Source organism: Theropithecus gelada, chromosome 14 (genome assembly GCF_003255815.1).
Source record: "Theropithecus gelada isolate Dixy chromosome 14, Tgel_1.0, whole genome shotgun sequence".
Lineage (NCBI taxonomy): Eukaryota > Metazoa > Chordata > Mammalia > Primates > Cercopithecidae > Theropithecus > Theropithecus gelada.
In genome coordinates, this window is record NC_037682.1 from 110,827,880 (window position 1) to 110,849,846 (window position 21,967).

At 42.6% G+C, this 21,967-nt stretch overlaps 1 protein-coding gene and 1 non-coding gene across 2 annotated transcripts in view; one reads left to right on the top strand and one right to left on the bottom strand.

The window, feature by feature from the left end:
* The window catches only part of CBL (Cbl proto-oncogene), a 106,909-nt gene extending 84,944 nt beyond the window's left edge, over nt 1-21,965 (top strand). The window contains exons 12-16 of the mRNA XM_025355619.1: nt 1,310-1,404; nt 10,446-10,562; nt 10,911-11,008; nt 11,895-12,077; nt 13,360-21,965. Of these exons, the coding sequence (XP_025211404.1) occupies nt 1,310-1,404; nt 10,446-10,562; nt 10,911-11,008; nt 11,895-12,077; nt 13,360-13,646 (780 nt within the window). The 3' untranslated portion in view covers nt 13,647-21,965. The remainder of the gene's footprint in view (nt 1-1,309; nt 1,405-10,445; nt 10,563-10,910; nt 11,009-11,894; nt 12,078-13,359) is intronic.
* LOC112607438 lies at nt 3,020-3,124 on the bottom strand. The gene has a single exon (XR_003115789.1). It is a non-coding gene; the product is annotated as a U6 spliceosomal RNA (small nuclear RNA).
* Nucleotides 21,966-21,967: the final 2 nt, after the last annotated feature.

A 21,967-nucleotide genomic window follows, 5' to 3' on the forward strand; every position in this document is an offset into this window, starting at 1 on the left:
ACTGTGGAATGACGATTAGGTTAATTTAAGTAGAGCAGAAATTTTGTCAGTAGGAGAAAGAACTGGAAAGGAACATCACACTAGATTAGAGAGACTTGAATACCCTCTCCCCAAAGAATTTTAATTTATATGGTAGGAAATGAAGAGCATTCAGAGGTAGGTTATTGGTCTTTTGTCTAAATATGCAAGAAAGGGTCCGGAACTGGGAGGTGGGAGAGGAATATTTGATGTTTTGTTCATTTATGCACTCAACAAAAAGTCTTGCCCTCACAAAGTTTATATTCTAATGGGAGGAAGATGGAATATAAACACGTTAATTGAATAACATAGTATGTTCACAGTCACAAGTACTGTGGAGAAAAATAGCCCAAAGAAGGGTATAGAGAAAGCTGGCACAGGAGTGGGAGGTACATGAAGTTACAGAGTACAGTTCTGAGCAGAAACCTGTAGCAGTAGGGAGGACCCGCCATGCTGATCCCAGGGGAGATTATTCCAGGATGAAGGAAAAAGCAAGTGAGTTTGGGAAAGACTGTTTGAAGAGTAAAAAAGGGGTTTAGTATAGCCAGTACTAAATGAACAAGAGAGAGAATCATTGTTTATGAGCAGAGTGGGCAGCCAGATTAGGTCGAAGCCTCTTGAGAGCATGAAATAAAGACTTGTTAAGGCTTGAAAAGCAGTCAGTGCATGGAATAAAAGATAAGAAGTATCACATGTATACCGCATACACATAAAAATGAAGCTTTTACCTGGCTGACTGTTGAATTTGAAATGAGCAGTTGATGGAAGCATTGGCAAGCAGGCAGTCAGAAATCTAAGGAGATGGAATGGGAAGAGTTAAGTTGAGAAATGTGGCACTAAGTGAATGGCATATTCTTTCGTTGCAGAGAAGGGGTAACACTCAAGTGGTACCAGTGAGGTGGACAGTTTAATTAGTGAGTGTGGATTAGGTTTGACTTTCTGTCAGCATCAGTATGGAATGACCGTTTTGAGTTTGGATATAGATTATTTAAGATACTAATGGTATTTGTGTGGATAGCCAATTTACTCAAATATTTTTAGAATTAAACCAAAAAGTTCATTTCCCTGCCTCTTTCTAGATCTCCATCTCCCTAAACCTTACATTTGAAGGTTCTTCAGAACCTTAAGGCCTCTAAGCCTTCAGGTCAGATGTGTCAGATGTGATAACCCCTGGGCATGGCATTGAGAGTTAGGTCTGTATCTGTTATTGTTATTTTGAAAAGGTTCAGTAAGAGGAGCAGCTCAGCTGTGGTAAGAAAGTTGTTTTTCAACACTTTTCTTTACTTTCCAGAGTATGAATAGCAGCCCATTAGTAGGTCCAGAGTGTGACCACCCCAAAATCAAACCTTCCTCATCTGCCAATGCCATTTATTCTCTGGCTGCCAGGTAAGTCGGCTAAAGCTATATATATTTCATACAGTGGAGTTGGTACTTGTGAAAAGTTTACTTGGAGAAAATTTAGAAAACCCAGAGAAGTGTAAAAAAGAAAATAAAAATTAATTTCTGTTTGCACCATGTAGAAATGATTATATTTTATGTTTTAGAGTATTTCCTTCTTTTCCTTTTTCTGCATACATGTACCTTGATCTGTGTTGCTGGGGCCTGTCAACTTTATTAATATTTTCAAGGAGGTTATTTTGGATATCTGCTCTCTGTTTCATTGCTCTGTGCTCTTTATTCTTAAGAGCAGCTTTCTTTAAGTTTAATTTCCTGTTTTTCTAGCTTCGTGGAATGGATGCTGTGTTGGTCTGCTCAGACTAACTACCATCACAAAATACCACATACTGGGTGGTTTAAATAGTGGAAATTTATTTTCCCTCAGTTCTGGAGGCTGGAATTCTGAGATCAGGGTGCCTGCATAGTGGCTTTCCGGTGAGGGCTCTCTTCCTGCATCTCACTGTGTCCTTACATGGCCATCCTCAGTGTTTGCGCAGATACAGAGAAAGAGAGAGAGCGCGCACAAGCTCTCTGGGGTCTCTTCCTATAAGAACACCAGTGCTACTGGATCTGACTTCTTCCAACCTTAATTACATCCTTAGAGGCCCCATCTCCAAATACAGCCACCCCTCAGTATATATGCATGCAGGGGATTAGTTCCAAGACCCCAGCATATACCAGAACGCCCATGGTCGGGTCCCACACTTGGCCCTGTGGAGCCACATATATGAAAAGTTGACCCTCCCTATATGTGGGTTCTAATGAATACTGTATTTTCAAGCCAAACTTGCTTACAATCACAGAACCCAAGGATACAAAAGCCTGACTGTGTTTATTGATAAAAATCTATGTGTACACTGAGAATAAGGGCTTCAACAGATGATTTTAGGGAGAACACAAACATATTTTACGGTATTCCACCCATTTTGATATGTCATATTTTCATTAAGTTCAAAATACATACTTTTTCTATTTGTGGTTTCTTTAATTTATGGGTTATTTATATGTTGCCTGATTTTCATACCTTTGAAAATTTTCTAATTATCCTTCTGTTACTGGTGGCTTTATTCTAATGTGATCAGAAACCATACTGTCAACTAGTTTATGGTAAAATTTGGTAATTTGTATCACCCTCAGTTCCTAAGAATGTGTATTTTGCAGTTTTTGGGTTTTAGCATTCTATGTAAGTTAATGAGGTCAAATTTGTTAATTGTGTTAAATCTTGTATCTCCCTAGAACCTTTTTTAAATCTCTCTGCTATTGGATAACTGAGAGGAGAATGTTAAATTCTCCACCTATGACTGTGGTTTTTTCTTTTCTTTTTAGTTATATTTATTTGTGTTATCTGTATATTTAGCCTACGTAATTAGGGTACATAGAAACTTAGACTTTTTGATGCTAAATAAGTTTTTATTATAATCAAATGTACCTCTTTTATTCTGTAATTCTGTTTCTTGCCTGCCTTAAGTCTGCTTTGCCATACATGAAAGTGGCTACATCACCTGTCTTTTAGTATTTGCATAACCTCTGTATTATACCATTTCACTCCTTCTATTTTTTTTTGTTAAATATGGAACGCTTGACGAATTTGTGTGTCATCCTTGTGTAGAGGCCATGGTAATCATCTCTCTATCGTTTCAGTTGTATGAGCTGCTGAAGTGAGCACAACTCCTTCTATTCTTTAATAGTTATCAAGAGATTTCATCATGCACTTTTGACTTTTGTTAGAGTTTTGTTTATTTATTTATTTAGAGATAGGGTCTTGATCTGTTGCCCAGGTTGGAGTGCAAAGACTCAATCATAGCTCACTGCAGCCTCAGCATACTGGGCTCAAGAGAACCTCCGGCCTCAGTCTCCTGAGTAACCAGGACTCCAGGCATTCACCATCATGCCCGGCTAAGCTTTAAATTTTTTATTTTTAGTAGAGACAAGGTCTAGCTGTGTTTCCCAGGCTGGTCTTGAACTACTGGTGTCAAGAGATCCTCCTGTCTCAGCTTCCTCAAATGCTGGGAAATACAGATGTGAGCCATCACAGCCAGCCTAGAGTGTATTTTAAATCAGCATCTCTGTTTGTTGCCCAGGCTGGAGTGCAGTGGTGCAATCTCGGCTCACTATAGCCTAAACCTCCCAGGCTCAAATGATCCTCCTGCCTCAGCCTCCCGAGTAGCTGGGACCACAGATGCACGCTACCACGCTCAGCTAATTTTTGCATTTTTTGTAGAGATGGGGTTTTGCCATGTTGCCCAGGCTGGTTTGGAACTTCTGGGCTCAAATGATTTGCCCGCCTTGGCCTCCCAAAGTACAGGGATTATAGGTGAAAGCCACCGTGCCCAGCCCACTTTTAATTTTTTAAAAAGATACTTGGCTGTGCGTGGTGGGTCATGCCTATAATCCCAGCACTTTGGGAGGCCGAAGCTGGCAGATCACGAGGTCAGGAGATCAAGACCATTGTGGCTAACACGGTGAATCCCCATCTCTACTAAAAATACAAAAAAATTAGCGGGTGTGGTGGCGGGCACCTGTAGTCCCAGCTACTTGGGAGGCTGAGGCAGGAGAATGGCATCAACCCAGGAGGCGGAGGTTGCAGTGAGCTGAGATCGCGCCACTGCACTCCAGCCTGAGCGACAGAGCGAGACTCCGTCTCAAAACAACAACAACAAACAGATACTTTCATTGAATACAGCATCTGTTTTTGTTTTGTTTTGTCTTGTTTTGTTTTGAGATGGAGTCTTGCTCTGTCACCCAGGCTGGAGTCCAGTGGCATGTTCTCAGCTCACTGCAACCTCCACCTCCTGGGTTCAAGCGAGTCTCCTGCCTCACCTCCCAAGTATCTGGGATTACAGGTGCACGCCACCCTGCCCAGCTAATTTTTTTATTTTTTGTTTTTTAGTAGTGACGGAGTTTCACCCTGTTGGCCAGGCTGGTCTCGAACTCCTGACCTCAAGTGATCTGCCCGCCTCAGCCTCCCAAAGTGCTGGGATTTATAGGCGTGAACCACTGCACCTGGCCCAGTATAGCATCTGAACTGAAGCTATTTTCTTTTTCTTTTTTTTTTGAGGCGGAATCTCACTCTGTCACCCAGGCTGGAGTGCAGTGGCGCAGTTTCGGCTCACTGCAAGCTGCACCTCCTGGGTTCACGCCATTCTTCTGCCTCAGCCTCCCAAGTAGCTGGGACTACAGGCGCCCACCACCACGCCCGGCTAATTTTTTGTATTTTTAGTAGAGATGGGGTTTCACCGTGTTAGCCAGGATGGTCTTGATCTCCTGACCTCGTGATCCGCCCGCCTTGGCCTCCCAAAATGCAGGGATTACAGGCGTGAGCCACCACGCCCGGCCTAAAGCTGTTTTCTTTCAGCAGTTTAAAAATAGCATTCCACTTTGGCTTCCATCGTTTCTGTTGAGAACTAAGCTCTCAGCCTTAATGTTACTCCTTTAAAGGTAGTGTTTCTTGACTGTGAGTGGTGCCTCACACCTGTAATCCCAACACTTTGGGAAGCCAAGGCAGGAGGATCGCTTGAGTCTGGAGTTTGAGACCAGTCTGGGCAACATAGTAAGACTCCCATCTTTACAAAAAATAAAAAGTCAGCCGGGCATGGTGGCACATGCCTATAGTCCCAGCTACTGTGGAGGCTAAGGTTGGCTGGACCCCAGGATGTTGAGGCTGCCGTGAGCTGTGATGGCGCTACTTCACTCCAGCCTGGGTTACAGAGAAAGACCCGGTCTCAATAAAATAAAATAAAATAAAATAAAATTGAAAAATAAATAGGCCGGATAAATAGGCCAGGTGCAGTGGCTCACGCCTGTAGCCTCAGCATTTTGGGAGGCCGAGGCAAGCGGATTGCCTGAACTCGGGTTTGAGATCAGCTTGAGCAACATGGCAAAACCCTGTCTCTGAAAAAGATACAAAAAAGTAGCTGGGCATGGTGGTGCACACCTGTGGTCCGAGCTGCTCAGGAGGCTGAAGTGGGCAGATTGCCTAAGCCTAGAAGGTCGAGGCTGTAGTGAGCCATGATTGTGCCACTGTACTTCAGCATGGGCAACACAGTGAGACCGTGTCTCAAAAAATAAAAATGTATATTTAAAAAAAAAAAGATATTGCTGCTTTTCCTAGGTACTTACAAAATGTTTTTCCCCCCTCTGGTCCCAGCAGTTTTACTGTATCTTCCTTTGTGGTTTTCTTTGTATTTATCTTTTAATCCTTCATAAGTTTTTTTTCTTCTTCTTCTTTTTTTTAAAGACGGAGTCTCACTCTGTCGCCCAGGCTGGAATGCAATGCTGTGATCTCAGCTCACTGCAACCTCTGCCTCCCAGGTTCAAGCAGTTCTCCCACCTTAGCCAAGCAGCTGGGATTTTAGGCATTTTTGTATTTTTAGTAGAGATGGGGTTTCACCATTTTGGCCAGGCTGGTCTTGAATTCCTAATGTCAAGTGATTCACCTGCCTCAGCCTCCCGAAGTACTAGGATTACAGGCATGAGCCACTGCACCCTGACCTCCTTTTCTTTTTCAAACACTAACTGGAACCAAGCCTTCGTAAGTTTGGTAAAGTTTATTTAGTTTGTGATATTTTTAATCAGTTTTAGGACATTGTCAGCCAATTTTTCTGAAAACAGACTGAATATTGCAGTCCCTCTTTGTTCTCTTCTTCTGGGACTACCTTTTCCGGAATGTTAGACCTTTTTACTATGTCTCTGAGAGCTCTTATGCTGATGTCTTTTTTTTTTTTTTTCCATTGTTTTTTCTCTGCATACTTTATTTTCTTTGATTTTTAAATTTTTTCAGCCTCCCTAGTAACTGGGACTATAGGTGTGCACCACCACACCCAGCTAATTTTTGTATTTTGTGTGCATATAGGGTTTTGCTGTGTTGTCCAGTTGTATTTTTAGATACAGATGCTCCTCAACTTAAGATGGGGTTATGTCCCGGTAAACCCATTGTAAGTTGAAAGTGCATTTTGACTTATAGTATTTTTGACTGGGTTTATCCAGATACTACTCCATTGTAAGTAGAGAAGTGTATTGAATGTTTATTACTTTTGCACCATTGTAAAGTTGAAAAATCATAAGTTGGGTACTGTGTTGTATTTTTAAGTTCTAGTGTTTCCATGTGATTTTTAAAAATGTATCGATTCTATCCTTTTTTTTTTTTCTTTTTCTTTTTTGAGATGGAGTCTCGCTCTGTCACCTAGGTTGGAGTGCAGTGGTATAGTCTTGGCTCTCTGCAACCTCTGCCTCCCAGGTTCAAGCGATTCTCCTGCCTCAGCCTCCCGAGTAGCTAGGATTACAAACATGTGCCACCACCATGTCTGGCTAATTTTTGTATTTTTAGTAGAGACAGGGTTTCACCGTGTTGGCCAGGCTGGTCTTGAATTCCTGACCTCAGGTTATCTACCCGCCTCAGCCTCCCAAAGGGATGCGATTACAGACGTGAACCAGCGTGCCCATCCCATCTTCTTTTTTTATTAAACAAATAAATTATTATTTTAATGGCCATATATAACTCCAACTCTGTCCAGCTTGGCAAGACAGCCAAAATATCTATTTAGCTTTTCGATTGCTGCTTTCTGCTTGTTTTCTCAAAATCTAGCCCCATGCATAAACAGTTTAGGGATTTGCAATAGCCCTAGGGAAAATTGCTGGCATTTCAGGTATACTTCTCTGCTCTTCCCTTCTCTATACTTTTTGGTCCCTCATAACCTGGCTGTCATTGTACCCCAAAATTCCTGTCTCTTCTTAGTCTGTTTTCTGTTATAACGGAATACCTGAGATTAAGTAATTTATAAAGAAGAGAAGTTAGATTTAGCCCACGCTTTTGGAAGCTGGAATGTTGAAAAGCATGGCGCTGACATGGTGAGGGCCTTCCTGCTACCTTGTAACAAGGCATCAGCATGTGAAGATGGTAACTAAGTTTCCAACACATGAAATTGGGGGACACATTTATATCGTAGCATTCTCACCAGCCCATTGAGACTACTTTAAACCCCTAGTTCAAAGCCCCTAATACAGGGCTTACTCTAATGTATTCTTCCTTGAATCTTAGCCTGTTAAGTCATGGCTGCCTGGTTGCTCTCCAGCATCGTCTTTCTTTTAAAGTATATATTGCCAACATGCTTTGTGAGAAGGAGGTTCAATTATATATTTTATGGACAGAGAATTATAATTAAAATTATTAACAGAGAATTATAATTAAAAATTTTTTAAGTCAGGCGCAGTGGCTCACACCTGTCATCCCAGCACTTTGGGAGGCCAAGGTGGGTGGATCACTTGAGGTTAGGAGTTCGAGACCAGCCTGGCCAACATGGTGAAACCCTGTGTCTGCTAAAAACACAAAAATTAGCTGGGTGTGGTGGCGGGCGCCTGCACCACCAGCTACTTGGGAGGCTGAGGCAGGAGAATCACTTGAATACGGGAAGTAGAGGTTTCAGTGAGCCGAGATCGCGCCATTGCACTCCAGCCTGGACGACAGAGTGAGACTCCGTCTCCAAAAAAAAATTTATTGCCTTTCTAATGGCCCTTTTTACAAAAATAATACATGTTAACTAAAATTTAGAAAATACAGGTAAGCAGGCTGGGCGCAGTGGCTCATTCCTGTCATCCCAGCAGTTTGGGAGGCCGAGGCTGATGGATCACAAGGTTGAGATTGAGACCATCCTGGCCAACATGGTGAAACCCTGTCTCTACTAAAAATACAAAAATTAGCTGGGTGTGGTGGCATGTGCCTGTGGTCTCAGCTGCTTGGTAGGCTGAGGCAGGAGAATCACTTGAACCTGGGAGGCGGAGGTTGCAGTGAGCCAAGATTGTGCCACTGCACTCCAGCCCAGTGACAGAGTGAGACTCTGTCTCAAAAAGAAAAAAAAAAAAGAAAAAGGAAATATAGGTAAGCAACACTGAAGAAATAAGTGGTATCTGTAATCTTACTACCTAGAATCAGACAGTAGTTAGCAATTTGATACATGTTCATTGCCATTCTTTCTTGTATGAAATCATATTGTCATTGCTGGTTTTCACTAGAAATATCTTGAACATCTTTGCATGTTATTACATATTCTATTGCAATGATTTTCAAATTATTTCATATGATTATACATCAGTGTAACTAACTTAAGTGGAATCTCAGTTTGTAAAATAGCTAAGAATAGATCTATTGTAGTAGAAGCAGCGGTAGGCTTCTGTGGCTCCTGCTTGGAACCTCTAAGGCACTTGGGGACACAGTTGTGTGGCTCAATATTTATTCGGTACATTATTATTTGGTATTTAAGTTATTGCTTAATTTTCCAGCATTATAAATAATGCTGCAATGAATGTTCTTGATGGTTTCCTTAGGGAAAATTCTCAGAAATGGAGTTTCTGAGACCAAGAGTATGCATGTTTGGTAAATACTTTTGTTGAATTACACAACAGAAACCTATCAATTCCTTATTTCTACAGCTGTGTAACAAAGTACCCATTCATTTCCCTATACCTTCACTGACACAATGCGGCCAAATACCACATTAACAACAAACTAGGGCTGGGTGGGGTGGCTCAGGCCTGTAATCCTAGCATTTTGGGAGGCTGGAGCGGGAGGATCACTTGAACCCAAAAGTTTAAGACCAGCCTGGGCAACATAGTGAGACTCCGTCTCTACAAAAAAAAAAAAAAAAAATTATTTTTTTAAGTTAGCCTGGTGTTGTGGCACATGCCTGTAGTCCCACCTACTGAGGAGGCTGAGGCGGGAGGATCACTTGAGCCCGGGAGATTGAGGCTGCAGTGGGTTGTCATCGTGCTACTGTGCTCCAGTGAAAAATCTAGGTGTTTCTTTGTTAATATGGATTGTCCTCCTGCCATCTCATTTTATTGTGAAAAATTACAAAGATAGTAGAGGTGAAAGAATTTTACAGTGAACACCCATATACTGATCACCTGGATTCTACTTTTAGCATTTTATTATATTTGTCTTATCAAACTTTATGTCTGTCTTTTGATGTTTTCAAAGTAAATTGTAGATACCAGTACATTTCTGCCTCAGAACTTCAGCACGCATTGCACAAATCTTAAGTGGATATTTGCCATTAACGGCAAAAAACACAATTACTTTTGCACCAACCTAATAAAAGTAATATGTAGACATAAGAAAAAAGCTCAAGTAAGATTAAAGGGGACTTTTATGTTCTGTGTTAAGTTTCTATAGCACTTACATGTGTTACTTTTATAATTAGGAAAACTAAACATCAAGCAGACAAATAAATGAAAGAGATGCTCCTTGTAGCATCTTTGGGATATGCAAAAATAATATAAAGAGGAAGGGAGGAGAAACAAATTCACACTCCAAGAAGTAGGTTTTTGTGTAGTTTTTTCCCTCTACAATTTGGTGGGGTGTTTTTGTATTTCTTGGGAGTTTTTTTGTTTCATTTCATGGGGTGGCAGAAGTCTTGTTTCCAAAGTTTCTGGGTGAAAGTTACATGTGGGTGTAACAGCCAGATCCTTGATGTGGGAGTCAGTAGATCTGGGATCTAGCCTCAGAATTTATGCTAACTCCCAGATCACTTTCTCTCTCTGTATTTTAAATTTTTCTTATATAAAACAAGGAGTTTGAGAAAGCTTTTGACAAGCTATGCATTTCTTGAAACCATAGGTAGAGTTTAGAATTGGAATTTAGTGTACAGTTCTAACATATTGTCAGAAAAAATCTTGCTGTTTCTCTAACTCTAGGGCCTGGGACTCTATAATGAAACTTCTGTGGGGATTAGGACCAACCGGTGTCTCAGGTGATTAGCCCAGTATATCACCTCGGAAGCATAAAAGCTGCACCTTTGGTCAGTTGAAAGTGACATTTTTAGTTAGTGTGCTTTTGCTAATTACCTGTCTTGGTCAGTAGAAATAATAGTTCCCTAGGTGGCAAGTGTTTTGCTCTGTTCAATTTGAGTTATGTCTGTTTTTAAGTCACTTACTTTATACTTCAAAGTTTACCAGTTTGTTACTACTTTTTCTGTTTTTCATTCTTCATCTTCCAGACCTCTTCCTGTGCCAAAACTGCCACCTGGGGAGCAGTGTGAGGGTGAAGAGGACACAGAGTACATGACTCCCTCCTCCAGGCCTCTACGGCCTTTGGATACATCCCAGAGTTCACGGTAGGTTCACAACAACCCTGTTTTGGGCCACATAGCTCTGTGCGGGTAATTGCTACCCTTCACCTGCTTGGCTTGCTGCCTGCACACAGTGTTATCCAGTCAGATTAAAGCAGAAAGATAAATCTAGCCCTTCATGGTTTAAGCCTTTTGTAGCTGTAGGTAATTGCACTTATGTTTTCTCAGCAACATGAGAACCTCAAAAACACACACACCTGTAACTTGCCACAAGAGTCAACCTTAACAACATTTATTAGTGATACTGGCAAAAGGAGGAGATTAATCTTCATAAGTTTATAGATAACAGTTCTATTTCCAAAGATCATTATGGCACTTTTCCTTCTGGTTCAGAGCATGTGATTGCGACCAGCAGATTGATACCTGTACGTATGAAGCAATGTATAATATTCAGTCCCAGGCGCCATCTGTCACTGAGAGCAGCACCTTTGGTAAGTAGCCATTCTGCTACTTTAAAAGTCATTGATATGTCATAGGAATGAACATGTAATATTTAGCAATTGAGATAGCTTAATCTAAGCTGAAAATTCTTCTGTAGCTGGGACTACAAGTATGTGCCACCATGCCTGGCTAATTTTTGTATTTTTAGTAGAGACGGGGTTTTACTGTGTTGGCCAGGCTGGTGTTGAACTCCTGACCTCAGGTGATCCACTCCTCCCAAAGTGCTGAGATTACAGGCATGAGCCACCATGCCAGGACAAAGCTGAAAATTATTTTCAATAATCTTTGGCAAAATGATCCATGGCAAAATAAAGGAGTAAAGTATCCCCATTCCTATATTTCCTACTCACACTACTGGTTCCTTTTGTGCTTTTCTTTGTCCTTTCAGGGCCTAGAGACATTTGTGTTCTATACCCTGGACCTGTAAGCTCCTTTTTATTCTCATCGCATTGATGAAATTCTTCTATGTGGGGGTGGTGAACACTGAATTCCCATGTTCACTAGCCTACCAGATTGAAAGTTCAAGAAGCCTGCTCTCACAGGACCTTCTGCTGATCTTCCAAGGTGGAATGTGGATAGAAATGTTTATTGAATGCTCTGAGATGACGTTCGAGTCATTGGCATCAGTGGCTATTAACCTTGTCAAGAATAACCTTTGGCATGTTCAAAAATGAAAACTGCAGTGTTGGTGCAGATTTTATTTTCTATTTTTATCTCTGTTTACATGGTGTTTGGCCCACAGTAGACAATCAGTAACTGTTCGTTGAACGAGATAAATGATTGCATACATGCAAAAATGAGTGGATGCCCCTATATTGAAATGTATTAGAAGATGAAGTGTGTCAGAAGAAGATCACCTCACTGATTTTTCTCCAGGTGAAGGGAGTTTGGCTGCAGCCCATGCCAACACTGGCCCCGAGGAGCCAGAAAATGAGGATGATGGGTATGATGTCCCTAAGCCACCTGTGCCGGCCGTGCTAGCCCGCCGGACTCTGTCAGATATCTCTAATGCCAGCTCCTCCTTTGGCTGGTTGTCTCTGGATGGTGATCCCACAACAAGTGAGTCTCCAGGCTACTTTGGGTTTGTCCTGAATGGCAGTATGGCCTGTATGTTTATATTGAAAGGGAGATGACCTTCTCTGGTGATAGTAAGTCAGTATGTGGATGTAGTAGGCTAAACATTATGTCTAAATGGGAGGAAAGTCCTAAGTTAGGAAGTTAGACTGTAGTCAGACTCTCTAGGATTTTTGCAGACTTAGAAAAGAGGTCGTTCTTTAAACTCTGGCTCTTCTTTTTTTTTTTTTTTTTGAGACTGAGTCTGGCTCTGTCGCCCAGGCTGGAGTGCGGTGGCCGGATCTCAGCTCACTGCAAGCTCCGCCTCCCGGGTTCACGCCATTCTCCTGCCTCAGCCTCCCGAGTAGCTGGGACCACAGGCGCCCGCCACTTCGCCCGGCTAGTTTTTTTTGTATTTTTTAGTAGAGACGGGGTTTCACCGTGTTAGCCAGGATGGTCTCGATCTCCTGACCTCGTGATCCGCCCGTCTCGGCCTCCCAAAGTGCTGGGATTACAGGCTTGAGCCACTGCGCCCGGCCCAACTCTGGCTCTTCTTATGTTAGGGGTAGGTAGGATTTATAGTTTTTCTGAGTATGCCTTATGACACTGGTAGTTAGGTTTGACAGCTCAGACCACACATGCCTTTTTCCTGGGCTCTGTTCCATTGGAATGGAGGTGTGCTGGCTCTGGAACACACACTGAATGGGCCTGGAGCCAGCCCATGTTGGGCCTTGATTGTTGGAGGCTGCTCTTCTTGCACCTGTGGCTGCCTGGCAGGGCAGCAGCCAGAGTTGCTGTCACTTTGGAAATTGAAGATAGCCTTCAGGACAGACAGCTGGTGAAAAAGAATACAACCTTCGGTTGCCCAGACGAGCAGTGATCCCCACTCAGCCTTGGCTAATGCTTCTTTATTGCAACTCATATCTCTCTTTTTCCTTATTTGTAGAAGGCGAAGTTTAGTATCTTCTCTGGTCCCCTCAGAATTAAAACAGACAATTACATGTGCACAAACATGTTGCTTAGTGTAAAGCATGATGCAGTTGTTTATGACTGCAGTGGTTATTGTTTGTAGAACAGGTGCATGGTATATTTAGAAGGTTGTTTTTATTGTGATAAGGAGGAGGCTATATCTTAAAACCCTTGAACCTGTAAAACCCAGCCTTGTGACTGAAGAGCACATGTATCCAATTTACAGAAAGTCAATAATATCTTGATATTAGCACATTTTTATTGCTCTCGTTAAATGAGGATTTCCCCAGATTTGCAAATGTTTGTTTTCCTATTCTAGATGTCACTGAAGGTTCCCAAGTTCCTGAGAGACCTCCTAAACCATTCCCTCGGAGAATCAACTCTGAACGGAAAGCTGGCAGCTGGCAGCAAGGTAGTGGTGCTGCCGCCTCTGCTGCCACCGCCTCGCCTCAGCTCTCCAGTGAGATCGAGAACCTCATGAGTCAGGGGTACTCGTACCAGGACATCCAGAAAGCTTTGGTCATTGCCCAGAACAACATCGAGATGGCCAAAAACATCCTCCGGGAATTTGTTTCCATTTCCTCTCCTGCCCATGTAGCTACCTAGCACATCACCTCCCTGTTGCAGGTTTAGAGGACCAGTGAGTTGGGAGTTATTACTGAAGTTGCACCTAGAAGGGCAGGAGTTCCTTTGGTGACTTCACAGTGAAGTCTTGCCCTCTCTGTGGGGTATCACATCAGTGGTTCCAAGATTTCAAAGCAGTGAAATGAAAATGGAGCAGCTAGTATGTTTTATTATTTTATGGGTCTTGAGAGTGCATTTGAAGGTGTCCTTCAGTTCCCACATAAAGAGAGTGTGGATTTTATTACATGATAACCTACCTGGGGAACAGTCCAGAAAGCTGTAGAACAAATATTTTGCTGGAAATCCTAATTGAGGACTTAAGACTTCCTGGGTTAAGGATGTGGCTGTGTGTGTGTCTGTCTGCCTGTGGTTGTGTGTATCCTTGTGATTATAAGATTAACCTGCTGTGTGTGTTAATTCCAGGCAGGGAATTAGCACAAAAGGTTTAGGAAGGAATCTTTTTTAAAGACTTCCATCTACTGTGGTATTATACCCAAGCCTAGTGTGTATTACAACTTCAACACTCCCCTTTGGCTTATATCACCATGTGCATAGCTAAAGTCTTCTATTTTTAGAACGCCCTCAGTCTGTTCTTTCCTCATCAACTCCTTCCTCATCCTTCTTGGTGTTCTGTCATTGGCCGTGGGCTTGCTATGACCAGCCTTACTGAGGCCAAGCAGCTTATGGGTTGTTCTTTATTGTGTGTGATGGTATTGGTTTGTTTGGTAGATAAGTGGGAGGAAAAGTACTGTTGCTACACTATTATAGTCATATTTGATACTAGCAGCTAACACTGGTCACTCCAAAGCACTGTTTCTATAGGAACATTGAATCTATTAAGATGTTTTGATTATCCTAATTACATAATGACCGATTTGAGATAGAGGCCTTTAAATACATTCCATGCCCTCCCCAGAAAATAGTCTGTGGGAGTCAGTTGCCTTGGTGCCAGGTATGTGTTCTGATGTAGGTCATGAGTCTTTCTACTTAATGGGAAGGGAAGAACATTTGTTTCCAGGATGACTTTCTGGCCAGAGTACTATAAAGCTTTTAGGAAGCTTCATTCACATGCTATTTAAATGCACAAAATAGACAGTAAGGATTTATCTGTTCAGTTTTTCTTCCCAGTGAATTAATTTCAGCTTATATGGGTGTCTTCATTTGAACATGAGGAATATTAGGTTAGATTTTCAGCAGTGATTTTTTCGTTTGCCCTTTAAGGAGTGGGGATAATGCCCATGGTGGCCCAGCCTCTTGCAGATAGCACCTTCCCTGCATTGCTGCCTCCCGATGATGTCGTTTCTTTCTTGTGCCTGTGGCTTTGGGAATGTAACATCTCTTTCCTCCTTTCCTTCCCTTTTCCTCTTCACCTGAGGTCCTCAGTACTCTCTGTAATTACTGTATTCTTCACAGTAATTAGACATCATTCAGTGAATAAATTACTGTAGTCAAAGACAATATGGGCTGGCAGTTTGTGTAATCGCAGGTTCATAAAGAAGATTGAGAGTCCAGTTTGGAGAACCATTAGTCAGTTCCTTTATATGCTGATAAATGATCCCTCGAGTTCAGTTAGTATTCTGTCCAGAGTGTTTTGCTGACTTTCTTAGCAGTGTGTAACCTTTCTCCACATCAGAAGCAAGCCTGCTCTTTGATAAATATGTCTTCCTGAAAATCTAAATCATGCTTTTGTCTTTAGATCTAGACAGAATTGACCCTCCTTGGATCAGTCTTTTTTCTAGTCTTACCATCTTTGGAACTAAAACTTGTTCTAACTCGTCTCTTGGCATTCAGCTACTCCTGAATCTTTTGGTTTTATCCTCTGGCCTCAGAGCCATTTATGTTCCCAGAGTAGGCAGTACAGGACCTTGTGTTGATTTGCTATGGCTACCCAGTATCTTCTCTACATGGCATAAAGCGGCACAACCCACCATTAGGTGAGGTGGTCCTGAATTGAGGTGGAGTGGGGCAGAGGAAAATGGCAGTGAATATCGAACAGTAGACTGCCATCAACTTCTAACAGCCAGTACGTATACTGTTTCATTTTGAGGTAACGTTCAGTTTTGCATTTTGTTTAAATATTGAAGGCCTAGACAAATAACTAGAAAAAAAACGGCAGCAGATTCCAGGCCCGTCCATTTTGTGATTTTTCTTTATCTGCAGATATTGCCTATAGTCTAAAGATCGCTTCAGAAGACAAAGCACTGGCTATATATCTTTTGCCTTTTCCATGCATCTAAATCTTCTCTGGAAATTATTGTCCCTACTGTGTAGGCTCAGGGCAGTCTCGACTTTTCCTTTTTTGAGTCCTGTGTGGCTCTTTGAATCAGCGTGAAACTGAGGCTCCAGCTCTGTGTGTTGTGCCTGTGTCCCATCGATGGGCTGGGGTGTTAGTTGTTCACGGGTATCTGCCAGCATTCAAGGTTTTGGATCATTTCGTGAGGATCTTTCCTTTGACTGGGTGCTCTGAGGACACACCTGGGTCCGTGCCTGAGATTGCCAGGCAAGATTAAGGAAAGTTTTCATGTGGCTTTTGTTTTGAGATTATTGTCAAAAGCTTAGTTTCTTATATTTTCTGTTGACTAAGGCACCAGTAACCCATTCTTCACCCTCCATTTGTATGGAAATGTAAAATTCTTTGGCTTTGCTCTGAATTTAATTAAAACTGCCTTTTACGAACAGACTTCGAGTTTTGCCATTTTTGGCAAGCTCTTCCCCTTGTCCCTTCCTAGTGGCTGATAAAGTAAAAAAACCCACAACACTTTGTTCTCCTTTTTCTCATATTCATTGGGCTGTTGTATTCAGCCCAGTTTCATGCTTTCCCTGTGTCTTCACGGGTTGCTTTCCAAGCTGCCTTGTTGCTGGGTTGCTGGTCTGCAGCAACCACAACTGGACCTTTGCAGCTGCCCCCATGTTCCTTCCACTAAAGTAGAGGGTTCTTTAAATGGAAAAACCTGTGGGCTCTTAATATACCTCCCTTTAGTTAATACGCCAGGCAGCTTCTCATCTCAGCATTTACCTGTTAATATTTTTGTGAATAGTGCTCTGTACCTGTGGGTGGCCGCTCTCTTCCACTTGTCGTTTCCCCCGAGCCCCAGTCTACATAATCTGCCATTCTTTTCCCTTTCTCTTCTTACACAGACCCTCATTACCGGGGCCCAAGATGTGGGATAGTACTGTTAGTATTATTTAGCTATCTTGAAGATTTAAAAGATTTCTGGTTAAGGGAGGTGGGGGTCACTGTTCATTACTCTTAAAATATGTGTTTTATAGAAAAGTAAAATGTGTTTATGGTCCTAAACAGTCAAGTCACAAATTTTTATAACAAAACTTCCTTGTAAAAACTAGGGACCACCTATATATTCCCTTTAAGATCTAGTTCTTTTTGTAGGTGTTCAGCAATGGTGATAAAGCAGAATATTCTCCTACCTCACATCTTGAAAATCGGAAGATTATAGGCCTTCTCAAACTATAAGTCCCTCTTCTTGCCATTGGCTTTTCTGACTCTGGAATGACCACTGTTTGTTGAAAAATAGTTTTCTGACCATTGGCCTGGCTGTAACAGTTTGTTCATCCAGCAAATGTTTGAGTGATGACCATGTGCCAGAAATGTCAGGCATTTGTCCTTCCCTTGGTACCACATAGTAGTTTACTAATGTTTGAGGGATTGTACTTGGACTGTCATAGCCTCTGCATTTGACCTTAAAATAGCTCTTCCCAGTAAGATTGTGCAATTTTTATTCACAGCTCTTTCATGTAGACTTACCTTTCCTTATAGAGCTGTCCTGATTAATAACAGGGCAAGATTCTCCCATTATCCCCTGTTGTCTCCTATAGCTTTGATAATGCCTGGGAAATTCCTTGATGTAAGTCTCATGGATAGCGACTGTTTTTATGTTGGAATTTGTTCCAACATAATTAGAATCTGTTTGGCAAGTTGAAAGGTAAGTTGGCTCAGAGTTGCACAGTAGGGCGTTAAATGTTTAAGCAAAGCATCTGTCCGCACTGCCCTTTCCAATCTAGTGCCTTCCTTGAACTTTTTCCTAAGCTGCTATGTCCCTAATCTCCCTCGTTGGGAGGATTTTCATATCACCCTTCTGGGACCTGTCACCATGTCCTGTACTATTTGGAATTGGTTTTCCAGTCTTTCAACAACCTTTGCAGCTAACTCTATGTTTTAGAAGGGCTGGAGGTTTGGGCGCTATCTTTGGGTCTCAGGACCCAAAGATCCTTGAGTCAGTTGTTTGGTCTTCCAAGAGCCAGACATTATACAGATTGAACTCCATCAGTGCCCTAATTGTCAGCCTTTACCTCCCTCTCAGAGCAAGGAATTTAGGGATTCTAAAGCTTAGTGTCCACACATCATTCTGCCAGACCTTAGAGCTTTAGAAGCTCAATCTAAAGTACTCTAACTCAGCATAAACTATTACTGTCACTCTCTTGAACTCAGTCTCCATGAGCAGTCTTTTGTTAGAAATACGTAGAACTGCTTAATGCCTAGAGGGTGGTGGATAGTGAAGGACGGTCAAGGTTGTATTTTTGACTGCTTAGGGATCCTTTGGATACAAGAAACAGAAATGTTCAAGCGGAAGAAAGGAGGGACTCATGGTAAGGCTGCAGGGTATTTCGCAGAACCCAGGATGGGAAGTGCCTTTGGTTCTCGGGTGGAGCTGGAACTGCAGAGCTTTGCACCTAGTCCTTTCTCCTGCTTCCCTGTCTGGTTTGGTATGCGTGACCCCCAAATAGGCACTCCAGTCCTCAAGTCCACACCACCTTCCAACTCTGCGGATCACCATGAACAAATTCTCAATTTCCCATACTACTATTTTTTTTTTCTTTTTTTTGAGAAGGAGTCTTGCTGTGTCACCTAGGCTGGAGTGCAGTGGTGCAGTCTCAACTCACTGCAACCTCCTCCACCTCCCGAGTTCAAGCAGTTCTCTGCCTCAACCTCCCGAGTAGCTGGGATTACAGGTGCCTGCCACCATGCCTGGCTAATTTTCATATTTTTAGTAGAGATGGGGTTTCACCATCTTGACTGGGCTGGTCTTGAACTCCTGACCTCGTGATCCACCCGCCTCGGCCTCCCAGAATGCTGAGATTACAGGCGTGAACCACCGCTCTCAGCCCATACTTCATATTCTTAAGAAAAACTACACTCAGCCTGGCACATTAATCAAGTATCCTTGAGCAGTTGGCCTTGCCAGGGAGAGCAGAGATGTGGCAGACTCCTTCAGCTGGAGACAGGGAGCTTCTCAGAGAAGTGAGCAGAGACTCCGCAGATGCCCTAAAAAGGCTTCTACTCAAGGAGTAAAGCCTCTACTCCCGCCTTTTTGCTAGTGGAAAGGAAGGCATGGGAGTTTTTCTGGGACATCATAGAATATTCTTAGGTTTAACTTAATTCTGGTCATTGTCATCTTTATTTCCTGTTTTTCTTCCCTTTGTCAGTCTTGGCATCCAAGATTTCTTACCTCCCTCTTGTGGGCCAGCCTGTCCTGTTCCAGAGCTAGCCTGTTCCTGGGTGGCCTTCCTTAGCCTCCATTCAGCCTCAGGTCTTTTGCCTTCTTCCGTGTTACTTAGAAAGCAGAATCTAATAACGGGTGCCACTGTAGCCACTATCCATGGACTTCTGGGTCCTCTTCAGGTTTGAGTGCTTGGAAATGTTCATTCTCTGGGCTTGCGGCCTATCTCCTCCACTCTCCTCCTTACCCTCTCCTCCTTCCTGTGTGAGGGCCGCTCTGCAGTAATGTTCTCAGGCAGGCCTTCCTAGGCACCTCAGAAACTACTTTGCCAGAGCCAGTAAGAATATATAATAATGGAGCAGTTGCCAGGATAGAAATTAAATATAGATTCCATTTTAGGATAGAGTTTTTACTGAGAGGTCTTTAGACAGTATACCTGTGTCTTCTCTGGCAATTGCTTTCATTTTAGTCCTATATAAAAGCTTTCCTTTTCTTTTTTTTTGTTTAACTATGCTTTTGCTTGCCTGAATCTTTTGTCCTGAGTTGTAAGGTATTTCATACTGCCTTACTTAAAGGTTTATTAAACTACTAGAGTCATTTGATACACACAGAAGTTACCTGATAATCCAAAGATGTCCATCAAGGGAGGAAGGATGGGTCATCAGACTTTGCATTTGATGTTGTAGTCTAGGCTCCTGGGTTAAGCAGCAGAGGGACAGCAGTGCCATGTGCCTTCACCGTGTCCCAGGAAATCTGAGTTGGTTCCCGTGGGAAATACCAGTGTTTCTTGGTTCTGAAAAGTAGCAAAAGAGTAAGAGATGGGGAAGTAGGGATGGGGAGAGCAAGCCCTGCACGTCCGTGGTGAGTCAGGTGGGGAGCACAGGTGGAAGGGCTGGCTGTTGACAGATAGACTAAGCTGTGTGGCGCTCTTGCCGCCCCTTCCTGGGTACAGAGCTTGAGAAAAATGCAGCCGACCACTGCCTGTGTTTGTATAGAGCAAAGCCCAGAAGCCAACCTCAGATCTCCTGATTTGGCAGCTGAAGAAATCAGCAGAGTCCTGATTGCCTGATTCAGTTCCAAAAATGAATGTCAGGCCCCTCCCTCCCCCCAACATTGCCTCTCCTGCATTCTCCTTCTACCCTCAAATCAGACAGGCGGCCAGAGAGGAGTATTGCTCAATGCGTGCTACGTGCAACTCCTCAGGCCTTGCGCCACCTCCATGCTGAGCCCTGAAGCAGGGTGTCCTGGGTGCCTGTGTGTCAGCTCCCTCCTCTCTACCTACCTCTGACCTTGTTGTGGGTGAGGGTAGCCATGCTTATGGCCGTCTTAAAACTGGAGAGGCGGAGAACTACTTAGGAGTCTGTAGACCACGTGTTGTCTTCCATGGCCTCTTTTCTCCTGCTGTCTGGGTGAGTGAGCCTGCAACGCAATGCCCACGAGAGTAAATGCCTCCTGACCTACCCTGCTCAGCACTGTTCTAGTGTCTTGGCCTTGAAAGAAAAGCCTAACTTCCTGCTGAAACATGTGGTAGTGGCATGGCAGCTATGAGGCACCTCCTACATCTGTTTTCTGGCTGTGGTGACTTGGGATTTTTAACCTTATATATCTTTTTCCTTTACTCAAAACAAAACAATTTTTAGCACACTGAAAAAAAAAAAAAAAAAAAAACCAAAAGTTTTTTGCCTTTCTAAGGCAGCACTGTATCCCAGGCTGCATTTTAGGACTTAATATGGAAATACCAGAGTCTGAGCTCCTCTACCTTGAGTTTCATTAGTCCTTAGTGTCTAGGAGACAGGAAAGAATGCTCTCTGTGACTGGAGAGGTGACAGGCAGGTGCAGTGTGTCCAGAGTCCCTTTCCCCTGTCGTGAGACTTCAGTGGAGGAGAGCAGCATTGTACCCTGGGATCATTTGGTTGGTTCCAATCACAAGCTTAGTTACCAGGTTGCATGCCTTGTCTCCTGCAAGAGACAGAACGTTCCACAATTCCCAGGTAAACTCTGGACCATTCCAAGTGTCCTAGCCTCCTGATGACATTAATTACCCAGTTGTGTGGAGGAGTGTAGGATGGACTCTCCTGAGAAGGGGAGGTTGGTGGTTTTGTCTTCTTTTTGCTGGATCCTGAACTGGTCTAGACCTCCTGTCCCCACCCCCCGCCCCCATCAGATGTGGCTGGCCTTTCATTTGAAGGCTTCAGACTTAAAGCATTAAGCAGCTAGTGCCCTCTGCAGGGCCTGGTTTCCCCAGGGAAGGGCAGCAAGGAACACGGACCAGAAGCCTGTCCTCAGTAATGTGACTATAGTGAGCTTTAGCAAAAGTTTTTCTATATAATGACATTTTACTTATCTCTTACCCTTTCCTCAGTTTTCCCTTGCCTTTAACTAATAAAAATTGGGAGATAGAAAATTTAAAGTCCTCCTTATTCAAGATTTTGAAATTCTTAGCCTGGGGGTGCTGGAGAGAACCTGATGCTTTCTCCAGAATGAAGAGTCCCAATTTGTATATCAGTGTTAAGAAGAAAACAAACACATAGATAAGATTTTCGTGGACTATTTTAAAAATGTGTCATTAATATAAAAAAATTTATATTAGCAGTATTTAATCATTCTCACCTGTAAAGAATAAGAAAAACAGAAGGTAAATATTCTTACAGAGAATAGCAGAGCTTTAAGATTCATTTTCATTTTAAGTCCATTTTATTTTGCCAGTGTATTAATGTTTAGAAGTCTGTTATACTAATGTTATTTATTAATTTTTTTCATTTCCATACACAGTTAACTAAAGAGCTTTTTCAAGCACCCATGTCTGTAAAAAAATATTTTTAAATAAAGTTTCTTTTGTTGTAGCGG